Genomic DNA, 24,452 nt, shown 5'->3' on the forward strand with positions numbered 1-24,452 from the left:
CATTTCTTGTAAAGCTTGCGAAACATGTCGGACTTGTCCTCCTTTCCAATTTGTTCGTAAAAGGCCGGAGATTCCGCATAACAAAATTTGTATCCTCACAGTTGCGCATTGTAATAGAGAGGGCTCTGGTCGGTAATACAGCAACGACTTTTGCACGTGGTAGGTAAAACATTATTCAAATATTCCTTTGTTGTCCATGACATTTCATGCTTTTGCGAACTGAAACATCCCTTCTGTTAGGAAATTTCTCAGTTTTCTAATTTAAATTGAATCGTAGTGCTTAACAAAGTATTCATGCATAATTTCTATCTATAACTAATAATGATTAAATTTTATTTTATACCCAAATTCAACTAATTTCTTACATGTATTCATTGATTTCAGATTTTGAACTGAAATTTTCAATTTTACCCTTCATCCCTATCAACAAACTTATGGAAAGCGATGAGTTATAATTATAAGTATATTCACTATGGTAAATTTTTTAACATTATCATCCCACACACACCCACTAAATTTCAAAACATATTAAATACTAGAAAATGCATTTCACAATTGCAGAGATCACGGTATTTAGATACCAATATATAGGTCAGTTTTGTGACATAACCATCTAATAATTCATTTTCAGATAAATAATTATTAATGAAAAGTAAACATGAAAACATTTGATTCCATCAATGTAATCACTCTCTTGGGTATAGTGAATATAATACAGTTTACATTGTTTTCATTTATGGAGAAGAGGGAATAAATGAGAAAGAGGCCGTACCCTGAGCTGCTGGGGGGGGGGGGGGGCTCGAGCGAAAACTAACATCCTCGGCCCTCGGCCTGGATGTTAATCTGTCTAGATCTAATTGCGTTACCTGGGGGGGGGGGGCTTTGAGCTCAGCACCCTGAGATATTGCCCCTGTATAGTTATGGCCCTAAAAAGAGCATGTAAAAGAAAAACGTGTCCTTTTTCTGAAATACCTATTACTACTTTCATTCAAAAGTACCGTATATACTCGTGTATAAGCCGAGTTTTGTAGTGAAAAAATTCGTTCCCCAAATGGGGGGGGGGGGTCGGTCGGCTTATACTCGGGTCAGTATTTGATGAGAAAATATCGACCCCCGCAATCAGTAGTCATTTTTGTAGCAGTGTTCGAGAAACCGGCATTATTGGTATGGGATATGTTCAAACCCCACAGAACTGATAATGTCAAAGCCGAGGCAAGGAAATCGAAAACATCATCGGCTTTGATATCAGGTGGGCTAACGTCGATTGTACAGCCTTTAGATGTGAGCATCAACAAGCCTTTCAAAGACTATTTGAGGGATTTGTGGATCGAATGGATGAGTTCCAATGATAAAGAAACTACAAAAAGTGGTGCCTTGAAGAAACCTGACATTGGCCTAGTGTGCCAATGGGTACATGAGGCGTGGAATTCTGTTTCCACCGAAATTATCATCCGACCATTCAAAAAGTGTTGCATCAGCAATGCGATGGACGGAACTGAAGATGATATCCTCTTTAACAGTGACAATGGCGATGACAGCCCAGATGAAGATGAAAACGAAGATGCCGCACCCTATGATGATCTGATGGATTACGATGAGCTTGGAGACTCAGAAGAAACGGATTAAAAAGTTTGAATCATTTTCTATTGTAAATTTCCGCAAGCTATCATTTTGTATGAAAATATAAGCATTTTTTTTCTCTGAAATGCACGGATTTTTTTGGGTCGGCTTATACACGGGTTTTCAATTTATTGTAGTTTTGGTGGTGCTGAAGTGGGGGTTCGGCTTATACACGAGTATATACGGTACTTTCTTGAGTGTGTTTTAGGTCAAAAACATCAATATTTTCATGATAACAAAACATTTATAGCATGGTGATGTTGTGTATCGATTTATTGGTTCATGTTTGGAGACATTTTAGTGAATCATGATCATAAATAAAATATTTAATAAAATCCCATCAGAAATTGTAGCGTATAGCAAAAAGTACCTAACAAGTGGAAATCAATTGTGAGCACTTGTTCCGACTTAGTTGGAAGCCAGCTGGTTTTATTGATGGTCAGAAAAAATTCTTAATTGACAGCGTTCTATAGAATAGCTTTTTGATTATTTCCGATAAGCGTAAATTTCCATTGTTCATTTTAGGCCTGATTATTATTTGAAATTAGTGATCGATTTTAAACAACCCAAAAAAAAACATGTTTCGGGAAATGAAGATAAAATTTAAAAATAGAGAACATACACTAATTAATGTTTTCTATCGATGTTGAATACACGTCCAACTATCCCCTTAGAAATTCAGCCCTTTACTTCGATATACTTATGCTTTTGTTTATAATAATTTTTCTTACAAATTAATTAATTACTTAATAATTATCATTACGTAATGCTCTTAACCACCTCTAGTATTAAGAAATCAAGTGCATCTCAGCATTATTTATAATTCAGAAAGATTGTATGATAATTATTTCATCGTTGAGTTTCAGAAACATCGGTTATAAAAAATGAAACGTGATTTCCAGGATCAATGAATCCCGCAAACAAACAACACATTATCTTGCGAAAACTCTTATCACATCCATAAAACGGGACACACACAAAACGAACAAACTAGATATTTTAAAAAAGTAACATTGAAAGAAAGTTTTAGTACGCTACTCTGTGTTGAAGTCATTTTTTTTCTTCTAAATATATGTCGCAACCCATATATGAGAAAAAAAAATCTCATACCCATATGAGAAAAAAGCAAACGAAATGAATGGACCAATATTAAATAGTTGGACTGTCACAAACACCAAGTCACATCTGGCAATAATTTATTTTGACTGTTTATGAAAGTTCAGCGAATTTGTCCATTTCGAAACGATCTAAAGCATCGAAACGTGACCAGGATGAAAGAAATGTAGAAAGAAAAATTATTACAACACACTATATATTTGAGCATTATAAAAAAAAAAAAACAGTTCTATTCACAGCTAAAATAAATCTAATTTCTCGACAGGAAACAAAAAGTAAGACAGAGAAACATTTAAACTCAATAGACCAGCACACACGCTGGAAAGACTGTACAAGACTTCAAAGATAAACCATTTAGATATGAGGCATTCCTTTTCTCTCATATTCTAATAAGGTTAGTAAATATATTTCTTTCTAGCAGTTTATATATACACACTCGAAATCTAAAATCGTTTATCCGATGAATCTTACCTAAAAGACTTTCCTTTTCTTTTCTCCTCTGAAAAAACACCATCCATTATCAGAAAAATTTTGCATCTGCGTAAGAAGCTTTGAATTTTTTTTTTTTTCAAATTAATGATTTCCATAAAAACAATAAATAAAATTTAAAAATGAAAAAAGCTTCTAGGAGCTTAACGAAAATCCACTTTCAAAAGAGGTCTTTTTATTTATTGGAGTACCATGAAAATCTTTTCACGATGGAATTTATCTCATACTTTACTATTCATAATTTTATTTTCACTTAGTATAGAAAGAAAATGCGATATGATGATAGTAAAGTTTTACGGATAACCTTGTATATGATATATATTGCGAAAAACATGCTAAATATCATAAAAGCATGAGATACACTGCGTATTTTTTAGGTTATTTTTTCATTATTTATTATCCTATGTTCTTCCAGTATTAAGTATCGGAACGATTAGAAAAGCAAAACAAAACTTTTGTGTTTATATCTATATCAAACAATAAAATATAAGACATTAAAATACTTCTCGGATATCCAGACACGACTGAAAACGATAAAGACTCAATTGTCCTGGACAGTCAATTATACTATAGCGAATTCAACCCACTACCACTGAAGATGTCTTACGTAGATGTGAGCAAAACGTCTGAAAAATCAAATTCCAATGCGCCATGGCTCCTTATACCCCCGAACATCCTATACCAGTCATTTCGACCACATGAAAGCTGCTTCAAACTAGTTGAAGCCAGAAGCGATTGTCGAACTGTGTATTACGCATTGTATTTCTAGTAAGCAAAACTACTTTTATTTTACATAAAATACTCTGCAATGTGTTATGCTTATTGTTTTTATACGAGTAATTGATATTGTGGGAATATGGAACGAATTTTAAAGAAATATCTATTATATTAAATAAAAAATTGCTTCGAGACATGAGTTTTTCATGGTAAGAGTAATTTTCAAGAACGAATTTAACTAGTAATTCGGTGTGCTACACTGTACCATTTCCTTTTTATAAAAATAATTTTAATGCAAAAAATTAATGAATGTAATCTAATTCACAAAACAATGTTCTGTCATATCATGGTCATATTAGGTCATTTGTTATCGCTATTGAAAGTGGAACTCTGGAAGTATACACTCTATTTTTAAACGACCAGGATATTAGATTTCTAATATAGGGCTGTTGAGCTAGCAATTTAGATACACAGTGATAAAAAACTTGACTTCGAATCACTATATTTGGTTATGAAGATGAATATAATTTAACACTTCATCTCTCCATTGATTAGTATAATTTAAATGCAATCCTTAATATCCTTATATTTCATAATTAGTTTTTACTATAAGCTCCATTAATAAATTCATGAAAGGATTGAAACTTGTAATCCCGTAAATATGCAAAACACTAATGAGAAATTTCATTTGAATGTGGATTCGTATTTTGAACGAAACACCAAAAAGACCCAGCGATGTGGTTGAATTTAATTTAGATTTTAATTTTTGTCAGGTATTCATTCCTTAAAAAAAGTAACAGCTTTGACATTTATTATTAGCGTACCTACCAATCGTATAATTATTTCTATAGTATTTGCCATAGTATACATATACAAGGTGTCCTGCAAGTCCTGATTCGGCCTTTATCTCATCAACCGTTCGTCGTAAAGGAAAAGAATGGTTCTAATTATAAAAATTGCTTAAAATGTGTTCAAAAATCCTTCTTTACCAGTTTTGAGAATAAAAATGCGGTGCCTCATAAAATAAAAAATCTAAATTTTTATGCGGTTTTCCTGTCCTCTAACTTTCGATTAGAAAGTTGTTGCCCTGTCTTTCCTCAGTCCAGCAAAAAAAAGTATCCCCTGTTTTTAACTGCAACGTTCTCCAAGATATAGAATTCAAAACCAGGGAAAACTTTAGCAATAACAGCATAATTAATGGACAACGCTCCTTTGCCTCATTTATGCTGTTCTTTCTCCGCTAATCGAATTCAAATATCTCAGCAAATATTACAGTTAAAAAGAGGATTTTTTTTTTTTTTTTTTGGGCTCAAAAGGGTCAGGGCAAAAACTTTCTAATTAAAAGTTAAAAGACAGGAGTACCGTATAAAAATTTATATTTTTTATTTTGTGTCACTGTATTTTCGTTCTCAAAACTGGTACAGGGTGATTTTTGAATATATTTCGAGTATTTTTTAAATTGAAACAATTTCCTACGGCGAACAGTTGATGAGATAAAGGCCGAATTAGGACTTACAGGACACCCTGTATAGCGATATTGATAAAGTGTATTGATATTACGTAAAAAGAAGCAATAATGAGGAAGTTATATTGAAAAAAAAACTTTGGGATTAGATTGTGTACATATAAAGAATAATCCGGCTTGTACGTGCGAGTTACACTCAATTGTAGCGTTTCAATTTTTAGGTCATCGAGCTTTGCACGTTGCGTGCAAAATAAACTTTTTTTTACTATTATTACTTTCGTATACTTTATATAAAAGGCATTAATGACCTAAAGAAAGCGGCTGACCTTGTGCTTTTCCCGCGAATTAACGCACACACAATAAGACAGAAACTTATTTTTTACGTCATATTACAACTTTTTTCTTGTTTCTCTATACTCATGCCGATCACAGATTTCTTTTCTCGTTAATTCCCTTTCCTTTCGTGCGTTTTCACTTTTTATTACTATTGAATTACCTTCGGAACCCATGGTCATTGCTCAAGCAGAACTGGTCTTCAGAAATTTCTCGACATCAGTTAGTTCTAAAGGGTGGTGCAGCAAAGAAAACTGCGGACGCTAAGAAAAACCAAACATCAAAACAAGAGAGTAGTCAGTGTTTGATGGTACGCACTTCCTGCATATCCTAATTACGAGTGATACCAAGTGAAAAAGTCTTGAAAATCACCGTAAGTTTTTTATTTACTTAATTCAATATTCAATGGGATACAGTGTAAGGGGTTCAAACTACAGTGAAATCTCGCTACAACGATAAACCCCTCCACAACGATATTTTTTTTCAAATATCGTTTGGAAAAAATTACCCATAATCTAATGTTAAACTCCCCTCTCGGTACAACAATATCCATTACTACGAATCCCTCTACAACGATAGTTTTTGGCAGACTGAAAACTTCTACAACGATATTTTTTACATATCACTAAAAATCAGTATATTTTCAAATTCCTCACCAGTTTCTGTTCTTCCGAGGATGTTTAATAACATTGATATTTTGCACCCTCAAAAAGTGTTAATGAAGTTACCGTGAAGCTACTTTCTGCGTAGCACCAACAAGTGTTATACAGTAAACCACTTTACGCGATGTGAAACAACTAGATTAATTTTATTAATCAACTAATCATTAGCTTTTTTTCTTGTGAAAAAAAATTCTTTTTAAAGCATTTTGGGGTATAATAGCAACACCAATTCAGACGAGATGCAATAACAACATAAATTTGGCGACGACTGATGATTGATCGTTTTTGTTGCACCGCGGTCATTTTCTGCACACTAAGGATAGGATAATTAGACTGGGACCCACAATTTATTGCCGATTCCGAACGGTAGCCTTTTTATTAAACTCATCGAGACGTTGGTGCGCTAACTCCTCGATGCGGGACTCAGTCGGTAACAATCCTTTTCTGCGGTCATGTCGCCGTTTTTATTTACCCCTGTGTCAGGAAAGTTTCTGACAAGAACGAACCGGGTATCGAACTCGTGACACCTCTAAACATCCCTGGATGCTTGAGGCGAGTATGTTATCGACCTCGGCTACCGCGCCCTGGAGACTGATGATAATGCTACCTCTCGATATAAAGATGACCCCTCTACTATGATATTTTTATGGTCCATTGAGTATCGTTGTATCGAAGTTTCACGGTATGAAGTTTGACTCTCTTCTCTTACAATCTCTTCAGTAGTGTACTCAAAATTTATTTTCTCTCAGTAATAGCTCAACTGTTCCTATTTCTCTATATAAGAACAAGTTTATTCCATTCATTTTTTTAATATAGGTAAAAAACACTATATATTCGGTGAGTTAATTAAACCTTTAATTGGCAAGCATTGAAATATCCAGAAGAGAAAAATTTTTAAGGGGTTATATTAAGCAAATGAGGTACCCTGAATGCCATTACAGGACAAAAAAAAATAATATATTGCCAATATTTAAAAAAATATATATGATGTTGCACTTCAGGCAACACATTGTATTTATATGATTTACATAGATTTGAATAGTTTAAAAATGACATTTATTGTTAGCCAACTTACTTTTCTATCATTGTTGGAGAATGCACAGCAATACGTCTCTCCCACGCATTCTATTTACCTCCAAAATGCAATGTTTTCAAACTTCTAATAAGAAATCGGATCTTTATACTAAAGGGGAAAATCAACGGTTGCCACATGATATGTGACCACTAGATATCGGAGAGTAGAGACAGAAAATTTACTCAGAGGGTTGGCACCTGTTTAAAGAAAAAAAACTACTGCATTTTTTGCAAGTAAACATAGGTTTTTTTGTGAATTAAAAAAGAAAACATGAAAAAGTTTTAGAGAAAACTTGGTATCAAACAATGTATGAATCAAGATTTATATCTGCCATCCACTCATTAAAACAACCACCATAACCAAAAGATGAGAAGATATAAGAGCCTATAAATGCTGAAAGTAAATACAGTGAAACCATGTTACAACGATAATCTATACAACGATAAATCCCATAACAATGATATTTTTTTTAATCTTGTTTGGAAAATTTCATATAGTATAATGTTAAACTCCTCTCGATACAACGATGTCCTTTACTACGCTAAATCCCTCTATAACGATATTTTTTGAGCGGATTTTGAAACTGCTACAATGATATTTTGTATATTTTGCTCAAAATCACCTTCAATATATTTTTTAATTGTTTACTAGTTTTGGTTTTGGTATATGTATATTTCTATGCATACAGTATTATTATATAGCTACCTGGAATTTATATAATAATACTGTACCATGCTCTATGTGCAAGTTCCTACTCACGCTTTATTTCATAATAAATTTTTCCGCAGAAAAAAGTTAAAGATATAAATTTGACATTCAAACTAAAAAACAAGAACTCTTTTTTGCAAGAAATTTAGTTGCATTGATTGAATATACTGTACCAGGAACCTCAAAAAGGTTTCTTTGAAATGTCTAATTTTGGACCCCTTAACGATGGGAGAAAATCATTTATACACCTGGCATTTTTCATTCTGGAAAGAAAGAAGGAGCTATGGAATATAAATATCTTTATATGATTTGATTACTGAATTAACAAAATTTGAAGCTCTGGAAACTCCTTGAAAACCAAATTTAACCAGCAATTTTAACCAGCTGTATATGTTACAGTAAAAGTGGTAAATCCGGTTATTATGCATAATAATCGGGGAACATTTTGGTAAGTTTGATAAATTTACCTAAATTTATCACACTTTTCCCGGCAGTTATGCATAGTACCCAAGCATCGTTGGTGAATTTAATAAGTACTAAAAAATTATCACTTTTACCGCGATTATGCATAATACCTCAGCTTTGCGTCGTTGGTAAGCATGATAAATCGTATTATATGACATACTATACATGATAATTCATATCTGTATTGTATCATTATATAGGGGTACGATCGTAAAATTTGTTATCCTTATATTATATTCATCACACGTACTAGACTTATTTGGAATTTGTTTCATATTTATCGTATTCACTAATTACACTAGGGTGTTATACATAATCACAGATAAAGGCGAAAAATTTCAAGTTTTTACCAACAATACAGGATTATTATGCATAATCTCCGATAAAAGTGATAACTTTATTAGTATTTATAAAATTTACCAACGACGCTTGGGTATTATGCATACTCGCCGGTAAAAATGATACATTTATCTAACGTAACAAGACAATCGGTAAATATTCATAATTACCGGTTATTATGTATAATAACCGATCATTATACATATAAATCGGTTATTATACATAATAACCGATTTATCATCTTTACCGTGACATTTAATTGTATATTACCTCCCCGGGTACCCTTTATGTTATTTCCTGAGGTTTTTTTTTGTTATTTACCGCAATAGACACAAAATTTCTGCTGGAGAGGGGCCCTTGAATCCCGAACACCCCCCTAATGCACGAGTGGCCACTGGTCAGTAACGAAATTTTTTAACTTTCACCTTTATTGTCTACAAAGATATAATTTCTAAAAATTGATTGTGTATGTGTAGAACATATTAGTCCAGAGTTTCTCAAAGTGTGCGTCGCTTCTCCTACCGGCGTCGCCAACCTTTGTCAGGGGTATCGCGGTGAGCTAGATATATTTATTTGTGTGCCTATTTATGCTTTGAAGTGGCTCTTTTATAAGTGGCAATTGCTACCAAACTATTGCTAGGGAGCCGTAGCTGAATCATGAATCGGGCGAGGAAGCCGCGGGCGACAAAAGTTTGAGAACCACTGTATTAATCAGTCTTTGTTCTTGATCCTATGCTGTCTTTTGCTATCATCGGTGATTTGAAACAAAAGAATGGAACAGGAAGAAGGAAATGCAAACGCTATCATCAATCTGGCTCAGTTCCTCCTCCGCATACAAATAGCTCAAGTCGATAGCATCCATGTAATTGGAAACTACTTACAGCCTAAGAGATTCACGAAAACTAGACCGTGCGAACGAAAAACTAGATGACATCAGTAAGCTCATGCAACTTTCCGAACATTTTATACGAATGATAAAATTTATTAGTTCTTAATGACGGATATAAGAAGAAAGTTGGATCTATCCGTATGCACCCATCCATCTAATAATAACTCACTAAATGATCCAAATTCAAATCGGCATTCGACGGGAACCCGATGTATCTACTGGATTGTATCATTTTGTTACTAATTCGATATGGAAAACTAATGAAATATTTCTCGTGGTGTTTTTTTTTTTTTTTTTTCGAGTTTTATGATCATTCACATTTTTTTCATTTTTTCATTATAATGTTTTCCCATAGTAGTACTGCTAACCTAATTAAAACATTACTTTAAATTATTGCTTAGAAACGATAGACGTACTGATAGTTCTAAGCTTAGTTTCTATGCATTGTCGTATGATAGTTTTAGAAGACTGTGTAACAGTATAATTTTTTGTGTCCGTTTTACTATCGCAATTTATATTGTTTCTATCGAAAAAAATGCATATTAATGGAATGGCCATGAAAATGCTTCGCACCAGGTTTTATTAAGAAAGTTATGATAAGGATACTAAAAAAACGTAAAATAAAATCTCGAAAACAGAAAAATTGATTGCATTTTCACTTGCGTTTATATGAAGAGGTTTTCTTTTTCTTCTGATAACGTTATCTGCTAGTTGAAACAGTTGGAAAATAAGTAACGGATATTTAACGCAGAAACAGTAGTTAAACTTTTTCGTCGGATTTATATAGCTCGTAGAAACCTGAAAATAAAACAATTTGAATCTATTAAAGTTTTTCAATCGAACAAAAGTTCTTATCTCTGAGCTTTTTATGGCATTTTTCGTTCAGTTACAACGTATAAGCATCAAAGCAAAATATCGGTACTTGTTTTGGCTTAAAAAAGTAATTATACGGAGCAGAATCACTTTGTGGTGTTATTTCAACATTCTTGGTGTTCTGCATATTATTTTTGGGATGATAATCTGTAATATATTTCTTGTATGTGGAAGTCAATCATGATATGGTATTTCATGATAAAATAAAGAATGTAAAATAAAAATTTTCATTGAATTTTTTTCATTTTTCAAGATCACTTACAATTAATACAAATGATCTGAAATTTTGAAACTTAGAAAATTTGTGCAATATTTGGTTTTGTTGAGAAATAGATTGCTGAGATACAGCTAATCAACCTTGTGAATTAACACAACTAAAAAAACTATTAATTGCCATTTTTAGATATCGAAATTACATCTTGATAGAAAGTTTGGTCTTTACATCTCCTGTCAAACGGAATAATGATGAAAATACTTGGCAACGGAAAAAGACGTTTAACACAATATGTGATCATTTTGGCATACTGTGCCTATTGAGAGAAATAGCATGTCTGGCCGATTTGCAAGTGTTCCGATATTCCAAGCGAAATGGGGCGTTGAAAAGGATTAATCATAGTAGCGGCTGTGTGAAGACTAGATCTAAACTATAAATATAGGTTTAAGATTTGCACACTTTACTATGGCTGAGTAATTGAACTAGTCGTTAGATAGCCGAAAGACAAAATATCGAGTATTCAGGTCATTAAGTAGAGTAATTATCTAACCGTCGTTTTCTGTGCCACTGGGACTGCATCGTACAGCTGCAAAATATGCATATTTATCTCGCATTGTAATGCAGAAATAATTATTTCAAAATGGTTTACCGCCAACTGTATGATACAGGAGATTTACACGTTATTACTCCATTTCGTGGTTATCACATTAATTGTCTATATAATTTCTTATCTAATTCGTCTCGCAGACAGATTGGGTAATTTCACACCTTGAGCGTCAGTTTGTGATTGGTTCGACTTTATTACCGTTCCGGTTTTCATTTTCAATACAAATTTGTTTTACTTCAATAGTGGCTAAGCTGCTTAAATATATGCTCTTTGAGGCATTCAACCTGTTATAAATGGATAAAAAGAACAATATTGTGTCTTTCTCCACTAAGCACTAGATAAATTTTATTTACCGGTAAATCGTTTAGATTTATCAAAATAACAGTTTTATCTGATTCTATAGTTCGGGTAAACTGTATTTATATAAGAAAACTCATAATTAAAAAAATATTTTTTTAACATAATGGAGCTTATAACCAATGCATATCACGTTAATCACACACATCATTAGATCTTGGGAAGAATGAAATCTGCTTACTAATGTAATATTTTGATGATGACTCATATCTGAATTCTTTAAATAATCACCATAGGCCAGGAGTCTTTAACCTATGTCGCGCAAACCAAATGTGGCCCACCGACAATTTTTAGGAAATATAACTACTTTACATAGAAAAACAAATACATAAATTCCAAAATAATAATAACAATCGTTAAAGAGCTCTGATCACTGAAACCTGTACTGTTGTATTCAGAACTGTGAGATACTTTCAAGATTCAATAGTGAGGGTATTTGATGCATTAAAAGCGACAAAGTGCTGTCGTAACGAATTCGGAGGACCGGAACTTATGTTTTAATTTTTGCTACAAATTTTGAGAAGCTAAATTCGGCATCCAAAAGATATACATATAAATACAAAATTTAAAGAAATGCTAAAAAAACACTTTAATGAAAGAAATAATTTTATAATTATTAAAAAAATAATTTTATAATTATTAAAAAATAATTTAATAATTTATGGAAATCTATAGTATTAATTTTAAAAATAGTTACAGAATTCCTGAAAGAAATAATTGCAAAATTATTGAGTTATTTCAGAATTGTTAAAAGTATTAATTTATGAAAAAAAATTAAGAATTTTTGAAGTAATAATTTCATAAGAAATGAGAATTTAAAGTTAAAGAAAAAACAGTTTCACGTTTGTCGGGTGAATATCAGATTTAATGAAATAAATAATCAATTAAAAAGAATTTATGAATGAATCATTCAAAAGAATTAATTAGTGAATAACTTAATAAACGAAAGGAAATTATTTGAAAATAAATAAAAATTCAGATTTAATGAAAGAAATGAATTCGAGTAAATAAGAGAGTTCAATAATTTGGGAAACCCTGTTTAATGTATCCGACTACGTTGAAAACGTCATTTTTGAAGAAAATATCGATTTTTTAATTTTTTTTAATTTTTTTATGAAATCCCTGTTCTTTGTAATTCCAAACAGGCCTTGTTTTGTTTATATGAAGCTTAGAATTGAAGTTACGTTCACTTCAGAGTTGCGTTGTTGCTTACAAGTAATACGTGAATAAAAACTTGAACCGTGTTTTACGAAGAATACTATTTTTTTTTTTACATTTTACTTGAGTTTGGAAACATTATTCCTAAAAATCTATTCATTGTATCATTACGAAATTTTAATGATATTTTGCTACTAATTTTGGAGGTTACGAACCTACAAAGTGAAACAAAATTCATGGTCTATCGCATATATTTGTCTAATTACAGTGTTTTATATACGATATGTAGAGTGAAATTTCAAAAAATCCACACGTACTTTAACAGATTTGTGAATGCAACTTAGCATATCATACAATCCCTCAAGATTTGGTTCATAGCCTGAACCATTATTATCTGAATTTACTGTGAAAATAACAAAACATTCCAATCATAGAATTTTTTGCAATCATGTTTCGAATATTAAATGAATTTTGCTTAAAATTTCACGTAAAAATAGCTTTTTCATAAAAAATGGCATAGGTAGTCTAAAATTTATTGTTTTCACCATTCTGAGACACTTTCTACCAAAGAATGGCATTAAAATTCACTCCAGTACCATTTTATGGAAAAGTGCTCTGGAATGTAGTCGAGTACCTTAAATAACCGAAAATACCGCGGTATGACTTAATGGCCCGCGGGCTTCGTGGAAAGTTTAATTTAGCCAGCAAACGTGCGTCTTAAAGGTTGAAGACCCCTGTCATAGGCTATAATTTTAAATTTGAGTAATTTACATTTTGATTAGTCTAACTGTGACCTTAAACTTTATGAAGAATAAATGAATTCTTTAAATAGACTTTTTTTCATGTTGAGAAAAATTAGACGATTAAGAAAAAAAAAGTTTTTCCTTCAACATCGCATTTGACCAGACAAATACAAAACATATTTATGGGAAAATAAATATTTGTGTTATTCTGTGAAACAAACAGCTCCAGGGAAAAGAGGCATTCAAACTGTTACTGGGAATGTATAACCTATTGCATTAACCTTGACCAGGTTAAACTGGAAACTGATTATCGAAAATTCGTAAAGCGATAGAAAACAGATTTTTTTTGCTTAGTTGATTTCCTTATGTATTTTTTTTTTGATTTTCTGCTCGAGTAAAGACAGTTTCCAAGTCGAATAAATTATCATCTAACTTCGATACACTCGAGTATTAGTGGATTATCATCCACTGCGCGAACAGGTTTTATCGATAAGTCGATGCTATTGCACGTGGGTGCTAATGCAATGCTCTTACTTAGAGATTCTTTTTGAAGGAGAAAATAAACGTAGATAATCCAAAGAGAGATGAAGCGCTTAAAAGTTGTTGGCCTAATGATTTTCTATCGACAATGATGGGATAACGCAATATTTCTTTTACAACCTTGAATAGCGCAAGTGATTCTAAAAAACTGCCATAGAGGAAAACATAGAAAAACTGAATTTTTTTTCCGGGATTTCATACTTAAAGGTTGAAATTTCATGACGCAAACAGCTCAATGGATTTATGAATTTAAAATATTAGTGATTGCAAGATTTATAAAGTCCACAAAATCGGTGTAGTTATCTCCCACTTTCGAATAATTTAAAAAAAGTAACAACAAAATATTAAACAAAATAACTCCAAACGTCAAGATCTACAGTTACGTTTGACGCACTGTGCCCTGTAATATTCTGGGGAGCAACCGAATGAATATGGAATTTTGTGTAATAATATTAAGGGTGATTGGGTACATATATTTGCATCTATGAAATATGCTACTTAACTGCACAATAACTCCAGCCATATATTGCCACATGGCAATTTCCAACCAGTGGAGTTGGGTGGAAAAGGAAGGCGCCATCTATCGGTGGTCGCCCCAGGCTCGAGCGGTAAAGAACTTGCTTCTAATGTTCTTGCCCGGATTCGAGCCCATTAACCTCGACGGTAATCTTTACAGTGGAAGACGAGCATCTTACCTCTGCGCTACTCGGATTGTAAAGCAACTTGAATTCATCTCTCTTTCTTAAAATCATTACCATTTCACACAATTTCTATATTACCTTTTAGTTAGGTTTCAAGCTTTTGCTTAAACTTTTGTGAAAATAAATCAAAAGTTTTTTTTATTCTTATTAATTTGAACTAATTGCAAACGTATTTAGTAATTTCTTTATCGAAAAAACTTTTTAATTAAGATTTCCATTATATAAATGACTAATAACGGCAAGACATTATGAGCTGACTTCTTTTGCCATTTCTCATCGCGGATAATTTTAGAGAACGCTGTCGAAAATTTAATTACGTTTCGTTGTAGTCAAAATTTTGAGAAGCGAACTGACAAAAAAAAAGAGTTATAAATGGATAGAAAAATTACTTGAACTTTATGAGTTACACCTACGCGTGGAAAACCTAATCAAACGAACCGACTCATTTTAAAATAAGGAAGGCAATAAATTTATGTAGATTAGATGGGTGCATTTTTCTTTAGCCTTTCAAAACTAAGCACGTGCAGTGCACCCTTCACTTTCCATCTCATTGCAGAGTTTCACGTTTCACTTTTTTTCCACTTGACCTTTTTTTCTTCCTGTTTTTTTCTTCTGCCTCATCTTTTCTTACTTCCACCTTCTTCTATCCATTTGTCCAGTAGACAACTTTCTTATGCCCAACTAAAATGGGTCACTGTGGCACAGGCTACTCCTACCGGTAAGGTAAGTTCGTCGACCTGAAGAAAGGGTTTATTTCTCTGACCGATAAATGAAGTAAAACGTTTGTGACTCAAACTCGTGGTGCACGTGGGAAGAGATCCCTGGTGTGTGTGTGTGTGTGTGTGTGTGAAGCGAACAACACAGACATTTCTTCTTTTTTTTTCTATTTCATTCAGAACGTAAGTGACACTTAATGTTTCACAGCTTCTACTAGTGTATGTGCTTTTTTTTTATTGTTCTCGACTCTGAGAATGGTCGGCTTTTTCTTATGGCTCCCCGTGATGTAATTTTCTCATACAATTCCATTTCTTCTCGGATTTCCAGTCAGTTTATTATGAATACCATGTCAGGGTCGGTAACAATAATTTTACCAGCAATGACTCTATTTCCATTAGCTGGATATCGGCCTTAACACAGATTTTATATTCCAGCTAGTATTCGATACTCGATATAACGATAAATACCTCTACAACGATATTTTTTCAAATCTTGTTTGGAATTGCCTATAGTCTAATATTAAACATCTCTCAATACAACGATATACTCTACTACGATAAATCCCCCTGTATAACGATATTTTTTATATTTCACTCAAAATCGTCTTGAATTTAATTTTCACTTAGTCACTTGTGTCTATTCTTATAAGGGCGTCTAATAACATCGATGTTTTGCATCACATGATAACCGAAAATGTTGATGAAGCTGTTGGTGTTGCCAGTTTCTCTGTAAGACACTGTAGTGCAATACAGTAAACTTCTTTGCAGGGGCAATGCATCTTAATGAATTTGATTAATCAACTGATTAATTACAGTTTTTCAAGTCGAATAAATATTTTAAAGAGCGTTTTCTGATGATATATTAACAACGCAGATTTAGAAAAGATGTCAAAAACAGCATAGATTTGATGGCACGTGATGAGAATGTTGACTCTCGATGTAACGATAATCCCTCCATAACGATATTTTTTCTTGCCCACAGAATATATCCTTGTATCGAGATTTCACCGTATATGTACTATTTGGGCATGCATATTTTCGTCGACGGTAGGTTGAAAATATTTTTGAATAGTTCGTGTGAGTCACTGTACTCAAATATTTCAGACAGACGTGAGCACTTGGGAAATAATGCCAGGAAATATTAGAAATCTCAAGAAAGTTTACTGTTATTCTTCTTAGACCTAAGCTCCAATGTCAGCTTCATACTTTGCTTTCTCCTTTTTGAGCCGAACAACGGCCAAGCTAAGCTTCTTGCTAGAAAACGGTGTAACAACGGCATGTTTTCATAGAGTTTTCTCAGAGTTCGTGGATCAATTATTTTATTATTATTGAAACATCTGATTTTTTTTTTCAATCGTACGCTGATTTCTGTTTCGATAAAATTTTACTACGCTACTAGAAAAAAGCATACATTTTATTTAATAAAATTTTCGAATTCTCATAAATTGCATAGTATTAACATTTTGTTATAACTAAAGTAACATACTAATATTTCCAGGGAAACACGAAGTACCTAATATTTTACAAAAATTTTCAACAAAAATAATCTTCGTCCACACATATTTTCATTCAATGAAAACACTGTTTTATCATGAAATTTTTAAATTTGAAAATGTTGAATAAAATCAGTTTGAGAAGGGTGTGATGATACAATTAAACTCCCAAAAGGTTTGCATTGACAATCCAATAACACTTGAAAATTTTGAATAGAATGAAAATTTAAATAAAATATAAATTCAAAGGATAAAAACAAATTCTTGATATTTTTAAACTTTGTATCGAGAAACTTCTGATAACTTTAATTAATACGACGATCTTGAAGAAAGATGTCATAAACCTAGTTCTTCTTTCAAGACTTTAACAATGACACCAAAATGAAAAATTCAAAGATGATGAGCCAACTATTGGAGACACACTCTTCGAGTCAATGCAATGAAAAAAAAATTTCCAAATTTTTATGTTAAATATCATACGAATATACATTTATACTAAGATCGTATTTTCATTAAAATCTCAATTTTTGACATCCTTATTAAATAATCAAGCAAATATCACTCTCGTGTTTCATGTATCTTGAAAAAAAATGATTCCTTCTAAAAAAACATTCCATTTTCCATAACTCATAGCTTTATTTAAATAAAATTTTTTTTTTTTAAATCGAGTTTTTTCAATTTTATGCAAAAATAAAGTTTTATTCATAAATTGGGAATGGAAAAGAAAATACGAGAACAAGAAAAGAAATTTTTAAAAGCGCCAATTTACTCTCTCATATATTTGAAGATCTCTTCACAATTACTGTCTTTCCCAACACATTTCTTATTCCATTTATTCAAAGAAAATTGGACGACAAATGGAATATTGATTACTTCTTTTGCTTTTCCTCCGTTTTTCTTTATTTTTCTTTTCGACCAACTTATTCTTAATGAAAAGACCGAACGCTTGTTTTAAATCACGAACACTTTTTTTTTATAAAAGTTTCTTTCCTCTTTTTTTTTTTGGTATGTTAATTGAGAAAAGTGGTGTTTTTGTGCTCTACAATTCTATGAAAGTAGTTTTAAAACTTTCTATCGTTTTTTTTTCTTTCAAGTCAAGTCCAACTATTTTTCTTTTCTCCTGAGATAATGAGTTCTCTTTGTCTTCTTTGTTCATAAAAGATATCGACACATAAATTCTCGCAGAAAAATTCCTCTTTTTTTCAGGGTATTCAAGCAAAAAATAAAAATGAAATAAGTCGTTCATGTTCATAAAGGTCAAAGAGTAGAAAGAAAAGATCTCTTATTTGTATTAGAATTACTTATAAAATTATTCATCTTCGAATTTTGAATAATGGCGACGTGTAATGATACGGTAAAATAATGGGTTTTTTTTTTTTCCTTTTGTAGCATTTCCTTGAATTTCAGAATTATGGAAGTTAAAAAATAATAATAATGTTATTTTTATAATTTTGGCTTTCAACATTGTTAAAAAATTGTCTTGCTAATAAACAAATAAATATATATATTATTGATTTTGTTTTTCAGGTCGTCATTGAAAATGAAAGCTCATCTTTGCATCTTTGTTGTAATATTTCCGTTTTTGGTCGATGCATGGCCGACCGGAGCTCCAGCCAAAGCCTGCGATTCGATGATGCCAAGACACGGAAAAAATAAACCTCGACCATCTAGCCAATCCCCGTATGTTTTCACACAATCTGCAGACAATTACAGACCAGGTGATCAAGTTCTTGGTGAGTATTATGGTCATGAAAAATATTTAAATACATTGAAAAAAAAATTATTTTCCATATAGTAGAGATAGGCAGGAAATGCAAACAACAAAAATATTCAAAATGATCCACAAACATGAGTTCATATGAGTAAAGGTGAACTTTTGTGGAAATCTTACAAAAATCTAATAAATGAGAAAATCCAAAAATCTTATGCAGTCGTTGAATACGCTAGGTTTGGAAGTTCAAATCTTTTACGTATGAAGTACAAAGAGCTTTTGAAAGAGTAGAAATGTGTGAAATTCCTGAAACTTTGCTAAGTCATATCTACTTATGTATATGAAGTTGGTTCTTACGTTTATTTACGTATATTTTTATAATGTTTCGAAATATAATTATTTCAATCTTTCCTAAAAATCACGTTCACGTAAGACATTATTCGGTTCTTGATAAGAGCTCAACCCAAAAATATCTCGGTTTAAAACTAATGCAATGCTGCAAACTCAAAATCCCATCTAGATATTCAAACATTATACCAACTTCATCAATTGATAGGTTTAATCAGCATCATTACAATTCAAAGCTGTATATTCAACATTTTTGTATTTCTAGAGAGCTAACTCCAGAATTAAAAAAAAAAAATCGGTACTTCCTAACATCTATATAGTTCTTTTTTTCCTCGCGCTCAAATTATTTTACTCGTAAAACAGATAATTACAACAAAACATATATATATAATTTATAATTATAAATTATAGTAAAAAAAATAAATTATAAATTATATTATATTAATTATATTATAATTAAAATATAATATATACATATAGAGAGAGCTCAAAACCGATTCCGAACGGCTGTAAACTTGCCATGTATCAGCTGACATTTGAACCAATAGCATAATTTGATGATTGCCATTATTTTTGAGTTCCTGCATTATTTTAGATACATTTGACATCCATATTATTTTATGGGCATCTTTTTTCAGTCACCTCGTTGAGCATTTTGTCTGTTGGGGACTTTGCATTTGTATTTTTATGAAGAATTAAAAAGCCAAATAGCATCAACTTCCGATGATGATACTTATTTGCTAGTTTCTGTTATTGGAAAAAACATAATTCTCATTTTTATGCGTTTTTCATTCTTTTATAATACTTTATTCCGTTGTCAAAACTGATGACTGTTAACTGCGGACACATCAAACTATCTAGTTTCTGGTTTATACAAAAGCGAATCAGAATCAAAAGTCGTTGAATGAAACTCAAATAGCATCCAAAATAGTTTCTACGAGTATTCATTACAGAACCGGATCTTTTCCCATAACCGAAATGCGCGAATCATGCTATTTCATTAAATTAAAACAATTCCGTGCTCTGAATGCTCGTCACTTTTAATTAAACGAGTTTTGGAACTAAAATCCATACTAATTTGGAAACTTTCTATGAGATTCATTCAAACTAGCTTCACTTTTCTACATTTCAGTTCACGTCCAATCACCTTCTAAAACCACTTTCAAGGGTTTGATGGTACAGGCGTATGATCCTAGAACGAATGAAACAATTGGAGAATTTTTAGATGGAGCTGGTCTCAAGAAAATTCCAGAATGTAACAGCATGTCGCATAGTGACAACCGGGACAAGATATCAGCAACACTTGTATGGGTCGCAGAACCACGAAGTTCAGGAGACGTTAAGTTCAGGTAAATTTTTTTTAGTACTCCATCTATATATATTTGTCAGGATGAGTCTAATCAGAATTTGCAGAGTATTTTGTTATAATTTCAGACACAATTTTTGTTCCGATTTCATTTCATCTATATATATTTTTGTCAGGATAATTACAAATTTCAATTTTTGAAATTTTACGTTTTATTCATGAAAAAGGTAAAATAACATATACATGAAATCGTTCAAAATTAATTACCACTAAAATTGGATAATAACATAGAACGCATTGGTCGTTGTTATTAATGACTAAAATAGAATGCCCTATATGATCATGAAGTTCTTCCTGCCAAATGATCACGGATCAATACTTAGGATCATAATTAAAATGCCCGTAGCATATAAAACATATTTTCATTGGAGCATCATCTTCATGAAGAATCCATAATCAGATAGATAATGAATATATTTATCTTATGATGAGTCTAATCACAATTTGCAGAGTATTTTGTCACAATTTCAGACGCAATTTTTGTTCCGATTTCATTTTAATTCGTGTGGAATAGCTCGAAGTCATAAAATTGCTACGATCACATTTAATCTCTTCCGTTTTTCAAATTTTTGCAGTATTGATAATCTTGAATGCAATTTGCCACCACAGCGGCAAGTTGCCGCTGTGGTGGTCGAGTGGTTATAGTGCCGGACTCGTGATGCGAGGATCCGGGTTCGAACCCCACAGTGGTGGTCGGCTGAAGTTGGTTTTCTGTGGTTCCCAACTTCAAGGCGCAAATGCGAGCCGATCTCCCCGTTAAAAAGTCTCGCCACAGAGAGCAACAGTCCTACAACGGTAAATCATTCAACCATAACACTTCACTCATAGTTAGAAAAACTGGGGGCAGATGACAGCACTACACATAACAAGCATTACACAGAAACAAACTTTACGTCAGGTTGCACTACACGTACACGCACATTCCCGCAGGTACCGATTCGTTGGGGTTCGTTGGGGGGTTCCGCGGGGGGGAGGTGCATGTGTGGTGTAGCAGTAGTAGGTGGGGCCTCCAAAAAATGGCTCGGGGATCCCTGATGTTCTTAAGTCAGCCACCTCGTTGGGCAATTTGCCTGTTGTGGCGTTGTATTTGTATAATATGTTATTGCCAGGCAGTTTTTTCAAGAAGTTAGATCTAAATCATACGGATGTAAATTTTCTTTATTAAAGAAAATTTTCTTCATTATTTCAAATTTTCAATTAATTATTAAATTTTCTTTATTAAAGAAAATTTAATAGAGTAGTAGAAACGAGTAGAAACGAGTATTTAGAAAAGAGTAGTAGATACATGTCATTATATTGTGTAATTGTTGTCATGTTTAAATTTCACTGATGAGAACTCATCTCCTTTTTTTCTAATATATAAGAAGTATATAATATGTATACAGGGTGTTTTCATAATTCTCCTTGTCGCTTTTCACTGATGAATCATTGATCCAAGAGGAACGCTTTCAATTAGAAAAAGTATCCAAATAACGTGTAGTACTGGTATATGTCATTCGCGTTGCAAGGGATGAATGTATAGTTATTTAAATCAAAATGTTAACTTTTTATATGGATACCCTGTGCTCAAGAACCCAATAAGAAAGCTGTTTCCCTGTCTCCCCTGACGTTAACAAAAAAAATCAACATTTATAAGTGTGATATTCACTGCGATATTTGAATTCAAAAAATGGAGAAAAAGTAGGCAAGAACAGCGTAGACTAATGGGCTTCTTTCCCTTTTTTATACTATTCTTTTCCCAATTGTCTTCGATTTCTGAATTCAAATATTCCAATGAATATTGCACTTAGAAACAGAAATATTTTGTTGGTTTCAAGAGAGACAGGAGCAATAGTTTTCTGATTAGGTTTCTAAGGATAGGGTGTCCGTATAAAAAGTTAATTTTATGTTTAATAACTATAGAGCCCTTTTGTAATATGAATGATGTACACGAGTTCTACACGTTATTTGGATACCTTTTGCAATTGGAAGTATGCCTCTAGGATTAACGGTTCACCAGTAAAATGCGGCAAGAGGAATTATGGAATCACTCTGTATATACTTGTACATACGAGTATTTCTTAACAAATAAATTTTTACTTCTTCTGATTTTTTTTTTTTCTCTTTCCACAGAGCTACAATTGTGAAACAGTTCAACACATTTTACCATGGACTGTCTGCTGAACTCAGCAGTTAACATTTTCTGGAAGTGAATCCAACCACGAAAAATATGTGTGGATGATAATAACATTCTAAGTTGCCGAAAATATGTGCATTTACAGAAAGCATTCATAGACCTACGCAATCATTGTTTCTGTAAAATCAATTGTTGAATTAAATTTTAGTTTTTTAATAATATTTAAGACGCGTTTATGGATTCTATATATATATATGAATTCGTTTTATATACTTCGTTTTCTCCATAAGGTTTGTAGAGTCTCGGCTGCACCTTAGGGTCATTGAAAACAGGCTGGGGAAAGAATTTCGATAGTACATAAAATACTGTAGCACGATATGTTTCTATGACCAGAGCGTTCTGCAGGTGCTTATGGTGTAGCTGAGGCTTTATAAGTTTATTTATGAAAAAAAATATAATTTTTTTTAACTACCGCGAAGTGTTCGAGAGTAAATGTTTATATAAGAAAAACCTCTACTATTCTTTGAAAAACTGACAAAAGAATTTTTGTGCTTTGTTATTTTTAAATCAATTGGAAAAGTATATTCTAGAAAAATTCGTTTGTTTCATGTTTATGGGACATAGCCTATATACACTGCTCAAAACAAATAGGGGAGCAAGCAAAAAGTGAAGAAAACCGTGCGAGACAGCCACGTATTGGCATACAATGGATAGTACACGCGTATCAATGCGCAATACAGAAAAAAGACGTAAAAAAATTTGGAATTAAGCTTTAATTCTTTGAAAATATGGAAAAAACATGAAAAGATGATTTAGGGCAACAATTTGGTTACATGTAAACGATTAAAAAAAGTAATGTTTAGACATGATGCATGAGTTTTAATAGGGCGTGTGGTCTCCTCGAACAGCTAAGACTGCTGCACACCTGTTTGCCATGGATGCGATGAGGTTATCGATCAGACTTTGGGGAATACTGTTCCACTCCTCAAGAAGTGCAATCTGCAAGTCTCGGACAATAACAGGCGGCCTTGGTCACGCAGCAATGCGTCGTCCAATTGATTCAGGTCAGGAGAGCACGCTGGCCATTGCATACGCTGTATTTCAGCTGTTTCAGCTTCAAGCATGTTCTCCACCAGACGAGCTCTATGCGGTCGGGCATTATCATCCTGGAAAACAAAGGAATCTCCAATGGCTCCAGCGTAAGGGATGACATGAGGTCGCAGTATCTCGTCTGCATATCTTCGGGCCGTCAAAGTGCCATTCCGAATGATATGCAGGTCCGTACGTCCGCCTATGCTGATTCCACCCCATACCATCCAACCAGCTCGTCTGTATTGTGACCTATCACGAACGAATGCGGGGTTATTTCGAGTGCCCCGGTCCCTCCATACCAGAACACGTCGGGTGTCACACTCCAGACTGAATCGGGACTCGTCTGTAAACAGCAATTGGCTCCAATCTCGATGTTCAGCAGCCCATCTTCTTCGGGCCGTACGGTGGCGTGGGGGTCAACGGAATGCAGACCATTGGCCTACGTGCATAGAGCCCTCCCTCATGAAGCCGATTGCCGATTACGTACTGTTTGGCTGGACACCCTTCGTCCTGTTGCCAAGAGCAACCGTCTTTGCAGC

General features: G+C 32.9%; 1 protein-coding gene across 5 annotated transcripts; it reads left to right on the top strand.

Moving 5' to 3' along the window:
• The first annotated feature begins 52 nt into the window (after positions 1–52).
• LOC149085398 (putative defense protein 3) lies at positions 53–23,042 on the top strand. Of its 5 annotated transcripts, none has more exons than XM_089233390.1 (4): positions 53–159; positions 18,808–19,013; positions 20,472–20,688; positions 22,818–23,042. In XM_089233390.1, exons 2-4 carry the CDS (start codon positions 18,821–18,823, stop codon positions 22,879–22,881), a joined length of 474 nt encoding a protein of 157 aa, XP_089089516.1. In that variant the 5' UTR covers positions 53–159; positions 18,808–18,820; the 3' UTR covers positions 22,882–23,042. The 5 variants fall into 5 exon arrangements, with proteins under 5 accessions (XP_089089516.1, XP_089089518.1, XP_089089515.1 ...); XM_089233392.1 differs by lacking the exon at positions 53–159 and adding an exon at positions 2,997–3,130; XM_089233389.1 differs by lacking the exon at positions 53–159 and adding an exon at positions 5,886–6,113.
• Positions 23,043–24,452: the final 1,410 nt, after the last annotated feature.

This window comes from Pholcus phalangioides, unplaced genomic scaffold (assembly GCF_987345545.1).
Source record: "Pholcus phalangioides strain wild (caught in Gottingen) unplaced genomic scaffold, Ppha-v1.0 ptg000007l_1, whole genome shotgun sequence".
Classification (NCBI taxonomy): domain Eukaryota; kingdom Metazoa; phylum Arthropoda; class Arachnida; order Araneae; family Pholcidae; genus Pholcus; species Pholcus phalangioides.

What these genes read in the sequence shown, in the direction of transcription:
- LOC149085398 (XM_089233390.1), top strand. Translation starts at nt 18,821, where the DNA reads ATGAAAGCTCATCTTTGCATCTTTGTTGTAATATTTCCGTTTTTGGTC. An exon ending in ACCAGGTGATCAAGTTCTTG is followed by an intron (nt 19,014 to 20,471) that starts GTGAGTATTATG and finishes TCTACATTTCAG; the next exon opens with TTCACGTCCAATCACCTTCT. An exon ending in TCAGGAGACGTTAAGTTCAG is followed by an intron (nt 20,689 to 22,817) that starts GTAAATTTTTTT and finishes CTCTTTCCACAG; the next exon opens with AGCTACAATTGTGAAACAGT.